The 16,080-nt window shown below is 46.4% G+C and overlaps 1 protein-coding gene across 1 annotated transcript in view; it reads left to right on the plus strand.

Annotated features, from left to right (window-relative positions):
- The window catches only part of Adora2b (adenosine A2b receptor), a 31,065-nt gene extending 15,187 nt beyond the window's left edge, over positions 1 to 15,878 (plus strand). Inside the window, exon 2 of the mRNA XM_004663101.2 lies at positions 14,490 to 15,878. Within this exon, the coding sequence (XP_004663158.1) occupies positions 14,490 to 15,153 (664 nt within the window). The 3' untranslated portion in view covers positions 15,154 to 15,878. The remainder of the gene's footprint in view (positions 1 to 14,489) is intronic.
- The last annotated feature ends 202 nt before the right edge of the window (positions 15,879 to 16,080 follow it).

Here is a 16,080-nt window from a genome sequence, read left to right on the forward strand (position 1 = left end):
TAGTCTCAGAGTGGCCTTGAACTCAGGACAATCCTCCCACCTCTGCCTCGTGAGTGCTGGGATTAAAGGTGAGCACCACCATGCCCGGCTATTTTATTTTATTTTTTGAGGCAAGGTCTAACTCTTGCTCAGACTGCCCTGGAACTCACTAGTCCAGGCTGGCTTTGAACTCACTCTAATCCTCTACTTCAGCCTGCCAAGGGCTGGGATTATAGATGTGAGCCACCACACCCAGCTCAGACCTGATTTATTTTTATTTATTTATGTTTTTTTGAGGTGGTATCTCCCTCTAGCCCAGGCTGACCTGGAATTCACTGTAGTCTCAGGGTGGCCTCGAACTCATGGCAGTCCTCCTACCTCTGCCTCCCTAATGCTGGCATTAAAGGCATGTACCACCATGCTGGCCTAATTTTTTTTTAATCAAATTTACAAACTGTGAATTTTTTGCTACATTTGTGTTTCTCTCTCTCTCTCTCTCTCTCTCTCACACACACACACACACACACACACACACACAACATACTCAGGCATGTTGACACACACTATAGGCCATAACTAGTAAAATAACATGAATATAGTCAATATGTTCCTTTAATTTTCATTCATTTGGAACCATCCCTTAGTTGCTGACCTTTGGCTTTTCAGGATATTAATGTTTTTGAAGAGCTCAGGTTGCTTTTCAAAATGTTCCTCCATAGGGGTTGGTTCATTCCGGGTGGTTGTGTTCAGGTTAACCCTTTTGGGGGAGGACCCTGTCTGCAGGAGTGATTCAGTAGTCTTTTGGTCCATCACCTGAGAAGACACACAAAGTGCATTTGTCACATCATTGTCATGTTAAATTTGACCATCTTGTGAACGTTGTGTATCAGGATTCTTTCCTATGAAGACATATGCTTTCCCCCATCAATGCCTTAATGAATTATTACCATGATGGTTGTAAAATAACTTGTTTTCATTCCTACCTCATTTATTAATTTGCAATTTTCTGTAGAAAAAATACTTTTTTTTTTTTTTCGAGGTAGGTCTCACTGTGGCACAGGCTAGCCTGGAATTCACTGTGTAGTCTCAGGGTGGCCTCAAACTCACAGAGATCCTCCTTCCTCTGCCTCCCAAGTGCTGAGATTAAAGGTGTGCGCCACCATGGATGGCTCCTTGCTTTTATTTTCTTGAGATGGGGGTCTCATGTAACCTACACTGTCCTTAAATTCCCTGACTTGCGTGCCTCTGCGTCACCACACCCAACTCAACTCATTTTGTGTGTGCAGAGGTTCATGTGTGCATGGAGGCCAGAGGACAGCCTTGGGTATCATTCAACAGGCATCATCCACCTTTCCTTTTTCTTTTCTATGAGGTAGGGTCTCTCTCTAGCCCAGGCTGACCTGGAATTTACTCTGTAGTCCCAGGCTGGCCTCCAGCTCACAGCAATCCCCCTACTTCTGCCTCCCATGTGCTGGGATTAAAGGTGTACACTATGTCCAGCCTCACCCACCTTTTTTTTTTTTAATTTATAAGGGAGAAGGAGAGAGGGGAAGAAGGGTGGGGAAAGAGAGAGAGAATGAATGGGTGCACCAGGGCCCCTAGCATCTGCAAATGAACTTCAGACGCATGCGCCACCTCGTGTATCTGGCTTATGTGGGAACTGGATATTTGAACCTGGGTCCTTAGGCTTCACAGGCAAGCATCTTAATTGCTAAGCCATGCTGCCAGCCCCTCGCCCAATTTTTCTTAAAGACAGGGTCACTCACTGGCTTGGAGCCTTCCAGTTGGACTTCACTGGCTAGTCAGAGAGCCCAATGGACCCGCCTGTCTCTACTTCCCAGCGCTGGGATTACAAGCATGTGCTGTGCTACCACACCCAGATTTCTATTTTATTTTATTTTTAATTTTTATTTATTTATTTGCAAACAGAAAGAGAGAGAGGGAGGAAGAGGAGAAGAGAAGAGAGACAGAATGGGCACACCAGGGCCTGTAGCCACTGCAAACGAACTCCAGACGTGTGTGCCCATTGTGCATCTGGCTTATGTGGGTCCTGGAGTATCGAACCTGGGTCCTTTGTCTTCACAGGCAAACGCCTTAACTCTAAGCCATTTCTCCAGGCCCCCCTTTTTTTTCTCAAATTTTATTAACATTTTCCATGATTATAAAAAAATATATCCCATGGTAATACCCTCCCTCCCCCCACTTTCCCCTTTGAAATTCCATTCTCCATCATATCCCCTCCCCATCTCAATCAGTCTCTCTTTTATTTTGATGTCATGATCTTTTCCTCCTGTTATGATGGTCTTGTGTAGATAGTGTCAGGCACTGTGAGGTCATGGATATCCAGGCCATTTTGTGTCTGGAGGGAGCACGTTGTAAGGAGTCCTACCCTTCCTTTGGCTCTTACATTCTTTCCGCCACCTCCTCCGCATTAGACCCTGAGCCTTGGAAGGTGTGATCGAGATGTTACTCAGTACTCCAGTCACTTCTGTCTAGCACTATGATACCTTCTGAGTCATCCCAAGGTCACTGCCATCTGAAAAAAGAAGATTCTCTACCCAAAGTGAGAGTAGCATTACTATAAGGGTATGAATATTAAGAGAAGTGCTTACTGGGCAGTGTGATAAGCATAGTATATACATTTTTCCAGACATCAGTCGATGTTACACCCCTAGGGCTCATGACTACTCCTGTTTTAGGTTTTCAGTATCAGGATGTATTTCCCCCCCTTTTTTAAATGTGTGTCCTGGGTATCAAACTGAAGTCTTCATGCTTGCACAGCATGCACTTTAGTGACTGAGCTATCTCCCCAACTTCTTATTTAATTTTTTAGTATTAATATGGACATAATGGAATTTTACTTTCCTTCAGTGAGTTGCAGCCCATTCCTATGGCTCATGTTGATGCCCCACTGTGGCCCAGGAGAGCCCCTTGAGGCTCACTTCCGTTTACTGTTCCCATTCATTTTTGAGCACTTCCTTATTTGCTGGTGCAGAAGGGTATTCCAGGTTCAGATTTGGAACCAGCTATTTTTCAAGGTATTTTAATCATACGCAAACCCATCTTTTATTCCCCATCTATTCTCGCTAAACCCCTGCCCAAAATATTTTGCCCAAATAATCACCTTCCTACTTTTCTATCTTTTTTTTTTTTTTTTTTTTAATTTGGGGGAAAGAGAGAGAGGGAGAGGCAGATAGAGAAAGATTGAATGGGCATGCATCTGGCTTATATGGGTCCTGGGAATTGAACCTGGGTCCTTTGGCTTTGCAGGCAAGTGCCTTAACCGCTCAGCCATCTCTCCAGCCCTAGGCTGACACTTTTGAGAATTAATATTACATCTGAAGCAATGGGTCTTTCCCTTTGTGTGTACGGTATTCATCCATATCTGTGTGTGCACAGGTGTAGAGGCTAGAGGACGACCTCGATGCTATCCTGAGGTGCGCTGTCTGCCTCTTTTTGAGGCAGGGTTTCTCGTTGGCCTTGAGTTCACAAATTAGGCTAGGCTGGCTGGCCAGTGAGCTCCAGGGATCTGCCTGTCTCCATCTGCTCAGTGCTGGGATTATAGGTGCAGGCATGGTTTACATGGGTACTGGTGGGCTGGAGAGATGGCTCAGTGATTAAAATGCTTGCTACATGAGTAGAACTTAGTCCTGTTGTTTGCAAGGCAAACATTACCAACTAAGCTATCTCCCCGACTCCTAAAGGAGGGTCTTGCTTCTAGCCCAGGCTGACCTGGAATTCACTCTGTAGTCTCAATGTGGTCTCAAACTCACAGTGATCCTCCTACCTCTCTGCCTGCTGAGTGCCGGGATGAAAGCGTGCACCACTACGCCCAGCACAGCGGTGGGGTTTTTGTTGTTGTTGTTGTTATTTTTATTTATTTGAGAGCAACCGAGAGGGAGAGAGAGAATGGGTGTGCCAGGGCCTCCAGCCACTGCAAATGAATTCCAGATGCGTGCGCCCCTTTGTGCATCTGGCTAACGTGGGTCCTGGGGAATCAAGCCTCGAACCGGGGTCCTTAGGCTTCACAGCAAGCGCTTAACCGCTAAGCCATCTCTCTAGCCCAGCAGTGGGTTTGAACACTAGCTTTGGGAGGGCACTTATAGGGGCAGAGGACAAATTGACATCTGCTCCTCTGGCCTGGTTCTGAGAAGGGCTGCTTGTTTCCTATGAAGGAAAGATGTTTGCTTTGCTCTATGTAGGATTTTGCCTCAGCAAAGTAGGGGGGACAAGTTAGAGAATGATAGTCCTCAGCAGGAAAGGAGCCCTTGGCTTGATTGCCAGGCAGCAAGGGCCCCTGTAGGCTCCCAAGAAGGAGGAGAATGGAAACAGTGCTGCTCCCCAGCTTGCTGTGGCACGCTGTGTTACGTCTGTGCCCAACTCAGTCAACTGCTTTGGCTTAGAGCTCTTCTTTCTCCTGAGTTGTCAGAGCACCAAATTGGTCTTGCTCTAACAAAGTTTCGCCAAGATTTTCAGTGTACTTGTTAAGTATATTTATTTTTTATTATTGTTGTTGTTTTGGTTTGGGTTTTTGAGGTAGGGTTTCACTCTAGTCCAGGCTGACCTGGAATTCACTATGTAGTCTCAGGGTAGCCTTGAACTCCTGGTGATCCTCCTACCTCTGCCTCCCGGGTGCTGCCATTAAAGACATGCTCCACCACACCTGGCAAGTGTATTTTTAAAATATTTTTATTTATTTATTGGAGAGAGAGAAAAAGGCAGAGAGAGAGAGAGAAGAAAAAATGGGTATTCAGGGCCTCTAGCCATTGCAAATGAACTCCAGATGCGTGCACCCCTTTGTGCATCTGGGTTATGTGGTTATGTCCTGGGGAATTGAACCTGGGCCCTTTGGCCTTGCAGGCAAATGCCTTAACCACTAAGCCAGCTCTCCAGTGCAAGTGTAGATAATACGTACTATGGCAGCCAATAGCACTGCGGAGCTGCCTGTCCAACTTGCCCAAGTGATTTTGTGAGTGCTCTAGTTACAAAATGGTATAGATTTGAGTAGTTTGCTCTAACCCTGCTTTTCACATAAATCCTGTTATTTGTGTGAAGATTTAGAAAACATGAGATTTTCTATGAATATATATGGTTTTTCAAGATAGGGTCTCACGTTAGCCCAGGCTGACCCGGAATTCAGTAGGTAGTCTCACAGTGGCCTTGAACTCACAGCGATCCTCCTACCTCTGCTTCCCCAGTGCTGGGATTAAAGGCGTGCGGCATCATGTCCCACTCTCTGACTGTGTGTATCTGAGCTGGGTTTTGTGGCTCACACCTATATTCTCAGCAGTTGGGAGGCTAAGGCAGGAGAAACACTGCAGGTTGGAGGCCAGCTTGGGCTACAGAGTGAGACTCGGTCTTACCAAACCAGAAAGAGAGAGAGAGAGAAATTGAGAGAGAGAGAGAGAATGAATGAATGAATATAAAAAGTATAGAAGCCGGGTGTGGTGGCACACGCCTTTTATCCCAGCATTTGGGAGGCTGAGGTAGGAGGGTCACCATGAATTTGAGGCCACCCTGAGAATTCCAGGTCAACCTGGGCTAGAGTGAGACCCTAAAAAAGTATATAGTGCCTTATAACAGAAATGTATTTACAGAGGAATGAAACTTTTTTTTTTTTTTTCGAGGTAAGGTCTCTCCCTAGCCCAGGCTGACCTGGAATTCACTATGTACTCTCAGAGTGGCCTCGAACTCATGGCAATCCTCCTACCTCTGCCTCCTGAGTGCTGGGATTAAAGGTGTGCGCCACCACGCCCAGCAAGGAATGAAACTTTTGAGAAAGGCTGAATATAAAGAAAGCATGTCCCTAAATATTTTTAAGAAGCAGTGATAGACCTCAGGGGACATTTGTGTGGTGTGGGTTGCTATGTATAGAACCCAATGCCTTATGCTTGCTAAATAACCATTCACTCTGCCACTGAGTCAAATCCCACACCACGTGGCGCTTTTGTACGTATCCTCTCTATGTTAGAAGTTATAGCTGCAGCCTGGAGCTAGGCTCTGAAGCCGCTGTTTCTGACGGGGAACTCAGGTCTGTACAACCGCTGGGTAACTGCTCTTGGGGCTCGGAGGCTGGGAAGGTGGCATGGTTTCAGCAGAGCAGGACCCTGCCCCAGAAGTAGGCCAGCGCTTGTTATGCAGCCCTTGGCTGGTCTCCTGACTCCTCATTATGTAACTAATGTTCACACTGTTCCCTCTTGTTGATTCCCTCCATGTGACTGTGTTCTATCAATCTTCTTTGCTAATAAGGTCTGTATAAGGAGGAGGGATGGATGAGCGCGGCTCCAGGCAGCCGAGAGCCACAACCATTTCCCAGAGCACTTTTCCAGGACAGCCTTTTAATGTGGGCTACAAAGGCTTGACTTGTCCCTGCCTTGTTGAGAATGAAACGGTTGTGCTTAGAGCCCTCCACGGCAGAGCAGTGATTGGCTCAGGGGACAGGAAGGATGCGGCTCTTCAGGAGTGTTTCAAGAAGATTGACACACACATGCAGGCTTGAGGATGTTCTGAGAGCCACTGGCACACAGGGAGCCAGGTGTGGATCCTGCGGCCACAGTTAAGGGCTTGGGAGTGCAGACAGCATTCAGGGAAGGATGGAGCCTGGCTGGAGGTGGGGGGATGTGAGCCCATGCAGGAGGGGACCAGAGCCTTCAGATGCGTCACGGTTCTCAGGGTCAGCCTTTCCAGTATTCTGCCCTCTCTGCTGTCTCCAGCATCCTGTGTTCTTGCATCTGGATCCAGGCCTGTGTGTCTGTGGAGGGCAGCTCTTCTGATTCTGGTGCTTGAACCTTCTCTCTGTGGCGGCAGTATTGATGGATGGCCATGTGCTCCAATCAGATAAAAGGCCTACAGTGCTCTTTACTCCTGAAGAGCAGTCTTCCAAGAAGGAAGAAGAGGTCCCCTTCCCTCAAGTCCCAATTCCCCCTGTGGTCTGTGCAGAGCAGGGACTCTGGAAAGGGTAGATGACCCACCCATGGCAGAGCGAGAGGCAGAAGCTTGGGGTTGTGACATGAGCACTGAGGAGGAGGAGGTTCCTAAGCAGGAAAATCACTACTTTGGGCAACAATGACATCTGATCTAGACTGGCTTAAAAAACAGTTATTTGAGTGAGAGAGAGAGAAAGAGGTAGGTAGGTAGGTAGGTAAATAGATAGGTAGAGAGAGGGGAATGGGTGCACCAGGTCTTCTAGCCACTGCAAACAAACTCCAGATGCATGCACCACCTTGTGCATCTGCTTTATGTGGGTACTGGACACTCGAACCTGGGTCCTTAGGCTTTGCACGCATGCTCCTTAACCACTGAGCCATCTCTCCAGCCCTAGACTGACTTTTTGTGACTGTAAGTTAGTGGCAGTGGACAAATCATTTAATCTTTCTGAGCCTTGTTTTCCACATCTATAAACAGGGGCTAGCAGCACCAGCCCATAAGACATGATTAAGTGACATGTACAAATGACAGGGTATATGGTGTGCCCAAGAAGGGGGCTCTATGCTATTGATAGCTCCTTTGGACAGGAGAGTATACAGGCATTTTACTCCAAAATTTGGTAGCTGGTTGTATGGCTCAAAGGTTGATAGCGTGGAAAGCTATCTGTCACTTAGGGGAGAAGTTGGAAAGGAGGTAGGAAATTAGGGAGGATTTAAATGGAAAATGAGATGATGAACCCCATTTTTCCCTTTACAGTTCAAGTATCACTGACATATTAAACATGAAGATAGTTACATATTTTTGTTGTTGTTGGTTTTTCAAAGCAGGGTCTCACTCTGGCCCAGGCTGACCTGTAATTCACAAGAGTAGTGGTGGCCTCGAACTCACGGCGATCCTCCTACCTCTGCCACCCGAGTGCTGGGATTAAAGGCGTGCGCCACCATGCCTGGCATATATTTCTTTAGTTATTTATTTCAGGTCTTCAGGAAATAACTGACTTCAACCCACAGTGCTCTGAAAATTCCCCTGGCTAGATGGGTTCAAGGTCCCCCTCCCCGTCTCAGTCTCTGGGAGGATTATCAAAAACCCGAGTGCACCTCCTCTTCTCACGGTACTGTTCCCACTATCTGGGAACTTGCTTCCCTGGGGTTACCACTTTCCTTACTGCTCTCTGCCTCCTGAACCTCAAGTGGGGACACAGGGTGCATGCAGGTTTGTCTTGGTTCTCTCATCTTTGTAGTGTTTTCCCACCATCCCCATCCTCTGCAGAAGACCCCAACACGCACACTTTCCTTGTGAGACAGGGTCTCACTCTGTAACGCAAACTGTCTTGAACTCCCTGTCGCTCCGTGGCCCAGGCTGGCCTTGTATTCATGCTGCTCTGCCTGTCTCAGCCTCCCGACTACTGAGACGACAGGCGTGAGCCTTCGTGCTGGGCTTAAGAACCCCAGGCTTTGAAGTTCCCTGTGTCAACACACCAACCCCTTCCTCTGCCATTCTCTGCCTTTTTCCTTCTGCTTTCTCCTTCTCCCCCTTCTGCTGTCATCATTCTTGGAGAATTTACCACTCACCCAGACCAAGTACCCCAGTCTTAGCCCCTTCACTTCCTCAGTCTTCCTTCTCCTCCTCCTCAGCTCCACTCCCATATTCCCAGACAGCTACAAAACCCACACAAGTGGTACCATCAAGACCTCACCAGCCGTCCTACTGTTCTCTGGAAAACTGTCACCTTCTTTCCCTGAGATGCCACAGCCTTGTGTCCTAGCCTCCTCTTCCTTCCTCAGCTTCTGTGACGTGGCAGCGGGGCCGAGGAGCTGCTGAGCCTACCCTGTCACCACCAAGCCTTTGTTCTCCCCGCACCAGCTGAGCCCTGGACCCTCCAACCTCCTCAGAGTCTTAGGTTCTTTACTGATTTTTGGTTTTTGGAGGGGGAGTGCAGGAGGTTTGGGACAGTTTCATATAGCTGAGGCTGGCCTTGGACTTGCTGTGTAGCAGTGGATGACCTTCAACTCCTCATCCTCCTGCCTTTACCCAGGTGCTGGGATTATAGCCATGTTCCACCATGCTCATTGTCCTGCCCTTTATTTCTGCCTCCTCTGTGGATTGATCATCACCACTTTACTGACATGTCATGTTCTCTTGACCTTCATCTCCTTATCCCTCATCCTTCCCTTAATCTTATTTCAGTCAATGTCAATATACTGGGATGGGGGGATTGAAAGGTTACTTCCCTTAAGAAGCAAAAGGAAATGCAGATAAGGCTAAGGTGAGTCAGGAGCCAGTTCAAACCCCTGGGGAGCGACTTCAAGTATCACCCTTGACTTCTCTCCAGTTGGCCCTTCAAGGCCTGGTGGTTCTGTCTCCAGTACCCACCAGCATCATCCTGGCTCCCAGTCGGCACCTTCTCTTGAACAGTTTTCTAGCTGACTTTTCTGCTTTTCCTCTTGCTCCTCTCAGTCTCCATGTAATGGCCAGTGATCTTTCTCCAACACAAACCAGTGTTGTTCCTCTGCTTCTGAGCTTTCTGTGGCTGCGGCTGTGGTCTGGCCCGCTTGTTCTTGGGCTCATTTCCAGTTCCTTTTGCTTCTTGAGGGAAGTAACCTTCCTTCCGGTCTGAAGGCCCAGGTGCATGCTGTTGTGCCTGGAATAATGTTTACCCCATGGTTCGTGCTCCCCACTCTCTCTGTTCAGAGAAGCCCTCCTTGACCGTTTGTACTGCAGCCTTCTTTGTCTCGTCACTACACTTTATTTATTTTGGTGGGGCTGAGCCCAGCCTTGTTTGTTATGACATGTGTGTGTCCCCATAAACTCAGGTGTTGTGAATGCTCGGTTCCCAGCTGATGGAGATTCGGGAATTAACAACTCCTGAAGGCAGTGTATTGTTGGGGTGGGCTTATGGGTGTCAGTGTCCCCTTGCCAGCGTTTGGCACACTTTCCTGCTCCTGTTGTCCACCTGATGTGGGCCAGGGGGTGATGTCCACCCTGTGCTCATGCTATTGTTTCCCCCTGCCATCATGGAGCTTCCCCTCAAGTGTGTAAGCAAAAGTAAACCTTTTTCTCCACAAGCTGCTCTTGGTTGGATAATTTCTTCCAGTATTGCGAACCTGACTATGACAGTAAAGTTGGTACTGAGGAGTGGTGTCATTTGTTGCTAGATACCTGACTGTGTGGCTTTGGCCTTTTGGATTTTTAAAAATCTATTTATTTATTTATGAGAGAATGGGCGTGCCATGGCCTCTAGCCACCACAAACAAACTCCAAATGCATCTGGCTTATGTGGGTCCTGGGGAATCAAACCTGGGTCCTTAGGCTTTGCAAGCAAACACCTTAACCTCTAAGCCATCTCTCTAGCCCCTGGCCTTGTGGATTTTTAGGAGGAATGTAGAAGGATTTGAAATCTTGGCTTCAGAGATGACTTGTAGTACAGTAAGTACAGTTTGATGGACTACTCTGGTTAGAGTTGAAAGACCTGAATGCAGTGAGAACTGACTGTGAGGTTTGGCTTATGAGGGTGAGAAAAAGCCTTGCCTGGACTGGGCTAGAAGCAGTTTGTGTGAAAGGCTTGCTGTTATGGCCACATCTTGAGAATTTGTGCAGGGTTGCATTACGTAGAAATGGACTGGTGTGAGCAGAGGGATATGGCACAGAAAAAATAAAATCTTTGGGCCAAAACTGCTATCTGTTCAAGCTGCAATTGAGAGATTACAACCATGGAGATTGGGCCAACTGACCTGCATTGGAACAAGAGGAAGAATGTAGATTCTTTTGAAGGGGTCTGAATGCTGGAGTGTCTTGTTCTTCAAAGTCTGCTTTATTTCCTCCTGGATTAACAAATTGGCACCCCGCCTGGTATTGTTCAGTATAAGAAAGGCAGGGAAGAGGGGGTTGTTGAATTTGCAACATGGTCTTGTGTTTTTGAAAATGGCCATGGGCAGTGTGAAGCAGGATTGTTGGATGCCTGCATGGAGACCCGATGCAGCTGTGAGGATGGACTGTGGGATGCAGTGGAGACCCAGAAGAGATGCTGGGAGCATGAGATGGCTGCTAAGGAAAGCTCTTGGCTCCAGATGAAGTTTTCCAGGACTGTGAGTAGCCTACTGGAGGGTGGAATTGGAACTCCAGAGACTTGTTGTTGGTTAGAATTATTGGACTTGGGGCTGGAGGGATGGCTTAGCAGTTAAGGTATTTGCCTGTAAAGCCAAAGGACCCAGGTTCAGTTCCCCAGGACCCATGTTATTCAGATGCACAAGGTTGTGCATGCATCTGGAATCTTCTTGCAGTGGCTGGAGGCCCTGGTGCACTCATTCTCTCTCCCCCCTCTACCTGTCTATCAAATAAATAAAATATTAAAGTGATCTTCTTTAAAAAAAAAAAGTATTGGACTTGGGAGATTTGACACTGGCTAGAGTTGTTGGACTAGGAGCTACAAAGTTTGATGTTTGCCTTGGTTGTTTTAAATCTTGTACTGGTTGAATATTTCTTTGTTATGCCCAATGACATCTTTTGCAGTATGAATGTTTGTTCTGTGCCATTATGGTTTTTTGAAAGAGTTTTTGGGATTATGACCCAGTTAAAAGATCTTGGACTATGGGGACTTTCAAAGTTGAACTGAATGCTTTGTATTTTATATCATGTATGGTTATCAGTTTACGGGGGCCATGGGTGGAATGTGGTGGTTTGATTCATGTGTTTCCCCATAAACTTAGTTGTTCTGAATGCTAGCTTTCCCAGCTGATGGAGATTTGGGAATTAATGCCTCCTGGAGGCAGTGTATTGTTGGGGGTGGGGTTATGGACATTAACAGCCAGTGTCCTCTTGACAGTGTTTGGCACACTCTTCTGTTCCTGTTGTCCACCTGATTTTGGCCAGGTGGTGATGTCCACCCTCTGCTCATGCTATTATTTTCCCCTGCCATCGTGGAGCTTCCACTCAAGGGTGTAAGCCAAAATAAACTTTTTTTCCCTAAAAGCTGCTATTGGTCAGTTGATTTCTGCCAGCAATGCGAACCTGACTGCAACGTCATGAGACATGAAAAGGTGACTTTACATCTCGTACTACTTTTACTTTTTTAAAGTGAAGCAAGAAAAGCGTGGTACAGTGTGAGAAGCAAGTATCTACCAGTAGTGTAAGCAATCAAGATATTTAGTGATGTCTTCTTGATTTTTTTTTTTAGGGGTGCTAAGGATCAAATCTAGGGCCTCAAGCATATTATGCAAGTGCTCTGCCACTAAACACCAGACTTATTTACTTTCTTTTTCTTTTTTTGAGGCAAACCGAACAGACTGGCCTTTCTTCTGTGTGTGTGTGGGGGGGGGGGGGGAGGGAGAGAGAGAGAATTGGCACACCAGGGCCTCTAGCCACTGTAATCAAACTCCAGATGTGTGTGCCATCTGTGTGCATTTGCGACCTTGTGCATCTGGCTTATGTGGGTCTGGGGAGTGGAACATAGGTCCTTAGGCTTCACAGGCAAGCGCCTTAACAGCTAAGCCATCTCTCCAGCCCATTTACTTTCTTCAGGTGCCCTGTAGCCCACGTTGGCCCCACACTCACCATATAGTTGAGGATGACCTTGAACTTCTGCTCCTCCTGCCTTTACCTCCCAAGTGCTGGTTTTAAAGATGTGAGCTGCCAGGCTCAGTAAGAACCATTTTGATTTTTTTTTTCCCCTGGATATAGGGTGTCATGCTAGCCCAGGCTGACCTGTAACTTTGTAGCTCCAGGCTGGCCTTGAACTCACAGTGATCCTTCTACTTCTGCCTTCCAAGTGCTGGAATTAATGGTGCCACACCCAGCCCAGGAATACCTTTTTTTTTGTTGCATTTTGTGGTAGGCCTTGTTCTTATTTACCTCAGGCTGACCTGGAATGCACTCTGTACTCTCAGGCTGGCTTCAAATTCACCACGATCCACCTACCTTTGCTCTCGAGTGCTGGTATTAAAGGCATGTGCCACCACACCTGGCCTAATAACATTTTTAAAAAGACTTCAAGGGCTGGAGAGATGGCTTAGTGGTTAAGCGCTTGCCTGTGAAGCCTAAGGACCCTGGGTTCAAGACTCCATTCCCCAGGACCCACGTTAGCCAGATACACAGGGGAAGCATGCATCTGGAGTTCGTTTGCAGTGGCTAGAGGCCCTGGCATGCCCCATTCTCTCTATATATCTGCCTCTCTGTCTCTCTCTCTCTCTGTCCCTCTCAAATAAATAAATAAATAAAAATAAACAAAATAAATTACAAAAAAAAAAAAAAAAAAAAAGACTTCAGGGCTGGGCGCTGTCCTTGTGTCCTGGGGATACAATGGTTTCCTGTACCTAGGTGGTTGCCATTCTAATGGAGGGAAAACACACAAGAAACCAGGTATTAATATTCCCGATTTGTAGCAACTCTGCTGCTAGCAGTTCTGTGTAGACAAGGGCAGTGACCAAACTTTTGTACCTTAGCAGTTTGCAGGTAGATAGAAATGTTGCTTTCCTCTTCTTTTTGTGAGGTGGGCCTCAATCTCCCCATTCCCTGCCTCGGTCTCCCAAGTGCTGAGATTTTAGCTGTACAACATCATGTCCAATTTTGAAGCAAACTTGATTTGGGAGATTTGTCCAAAGCCTCACTTCATGCTGCCTGCTTTGAGGAGGCTCCTCAGGCCTTTGTTCCAGCGTCACCTTGCTAATGTAGCTTCCCTGCCAACTGACCTCTTTAAAACCACCGTTGCGCTAGTCTTGTTTTCCTTATTGTGCTTTTTTGGACATATGTATCTCCATTCTGTGTTTGTTTAAGGTGTTTCCCGTGTTAGAATGTAGGTCTAACATTTGTGTGTTCTTTTCACTGCTGTGTCTCATCTCTACAACAGCACCTCATATAAAACCGAAACTTGGTCAATACAGAGGTTACGACAAAGTGCCCCTTGGGCTGGAGAGATGGCTTAGTGGTTAAGGCACTTGTCCGTGGTTCCTAAGGACACAGGTTTGATTTCCCAGGACCCACGTAAGCCAGATGCACAAAGGTGCGCATGCACCCAGAGTTCATTTGCAGTGGCTGGAGGCCCTGGAGTGCCCATTCTCCACGTACCTGTCTCTCCCTCTGTGTTTCTCTCAAATAAATAATTTTTAAAGTGCCCCTTAAGCCCAGTGTGGTGGCTCATGCCTTTAATCCTAGCACTCACAAGGCAGAAGTTGGAGAACTGCCATGAGTTCAAGGCCATCATGAGACTACTTAGTGAATACCAGGTTCGCCTGGGCTAGAGTGAGACCCTACCTTGAAACACCAAAAACCAAACAAAAAAGTTTGTTTAGCCATGGGATATTGTTTACAATTATGAAGTTGTCAAAAAAAAAAGTTTAAGACATCTGTACCTCTTGTGATTGACTGTCCTTCATCACTAAACAAGTGGGTTTCTAAGAATGACAGCCTGGTTACTGGAGCAGATCTGCTCACATGTATCTAGGGTTCAGGGTAATGCAAGTGTCCTAGAGGGTGACTGTCATTGCTGTGAGTGCTAAAGGGCCATGGAACACCAACAGAGGTGGACCCTTGGGCTCTGGTTATGGAATACTGTAAACTGACCAGTAACAGATGATGTTCTCTTGGAACAGGTATAAAAGTTTGGTCACCGGGACCCGAGCAAGAGGTGTCATTGCTGTCCTTTGGGTGCTTGCTTTCAGCATTGGATTAACTCCATTCCTGGGGTGGAACAGTAAAGATAAAGCCACCAACAACTGCACAGAGACCTGGCATGGGACCACAAATGGAAGCTGCTGCCCTGTGAAGTGTCTCTTTGAGAATGTGGTCCCCATGAGCTACATGGTGTATTTCAATTTCTTTGGCTGTGTCCTGCCCCCACTGCTCATAATGCTGGTAATCTACATGAAGATCTTCATGGTGGCCTGCAGGCAGCTTCAGCGCATAGAGCTGATGGACCACTCAAGAACCACTCTTCAGCGAGAGCTCCATGCAGCCAAGTCCCTGGCTATGATTGTGGGTATATTTGCTCTGTGCTGGCTACCAGTACATGCCATAAACTGCGTCACTCTTTTCCAGCCAGCTCTGGCTAAGGACAAGCCCAAGTGGGCAATGAATGTAGCCATTCTCCTGTCACATGCTAATTCAGTTGTCAATCCTATTGTGTATGCCTACCGGAACCGAGACTTCCGCTGTACTTTTCACAAAATCATCTCCAGGTACGTTCTCTGCCAGACAGATTCCAAGAGTGGGAGTGGGCAAGCCAGGGCACAGCCTGCTCTCCGTGTGGGTTTATAACCTAGGCTCCAGCCTCTTGGAGGAGAAGACACAAACGAGATGGAACATGATTGACTGATTCTCACTGTGAAAGACAGTCACACCTCACAGCGTATGAGCTGCCTCTTCTGAGCACTTGCCTGGAGTTACACATATCTAGCTAATAGAAACACATGATTACGTATGCTCCAGGGATTACCAAACATTTATGGTTCTGTTTGGCTATTTGTTTTGAGTGAGTGATGCCAACGGCTTGAATGGATTCTAAAAGATTGTTTTATTTAAAGAGTCTGCCTCATTCATGGTAGGACATGACTGAAACTTATTTTACTGTGAAACACTGTGAACAATTATAATGCAAGTATTTTTTAATTTATAGCAATGGAAAAATAAAAGCTGGCAGCAGTAATGTATACTTATTCCCAAGATAATGGCCAAGAAAACTAAAAGTACAATTCTTCAACTGTATTCATTTAGGGGATAAGACTTTTCTAAAATTTTAAGTAGAATTACCATCAGAAAACAATTGTAAGCTCCATAATTTTCTATTTATAAAACACTAGAGGAAGAAACGAGACAAAAGGAACCCATCTTCTACTGGATTACCCCTTCCCAGGTATAGGGTTTTGGTTGTCTCCCAAGTTTCAAGTTTGTTGGAACCAAAAGTATGAACATTTTAATAAGCAAAATTATATAATTGTGTATGTATATTCAATGAAATAAAAATAAAACTTTCTAAAAAGCAAGTTTAGGGTGCTGCATTGGGCTGTTATACACAGGTACACTTACCAGCTATATTTTATCCCAAAGGCTATTTAAAAAATTAATTTTAGGGCAGTGGAGATGGCTCAATGGCTAAGAGTGCTTACTGTGAACCCATGTAAAAATCCAGGAAGGCCACATGTCTATAATCCTAGCACAAGGGCTGGCGAGATGTTTTAGCAGTTA

The sequence above is a fragment of the Jaculus jaculus genome, chromosome 12, assembly GCF_020740685.1.
Source record: "Jaculus jaculus isolate mJacJac1 chromosome 12, mJacJac1.mat.Y.cur, whole genome shotgun sequence".
In the NCBI taxonomy this organism is placed as follows: Eukaryota; Metazoa; Chordata; class Mammalia; order Rodentia; family Dipodidae; genus Jaculus; species Jaculus jaculus.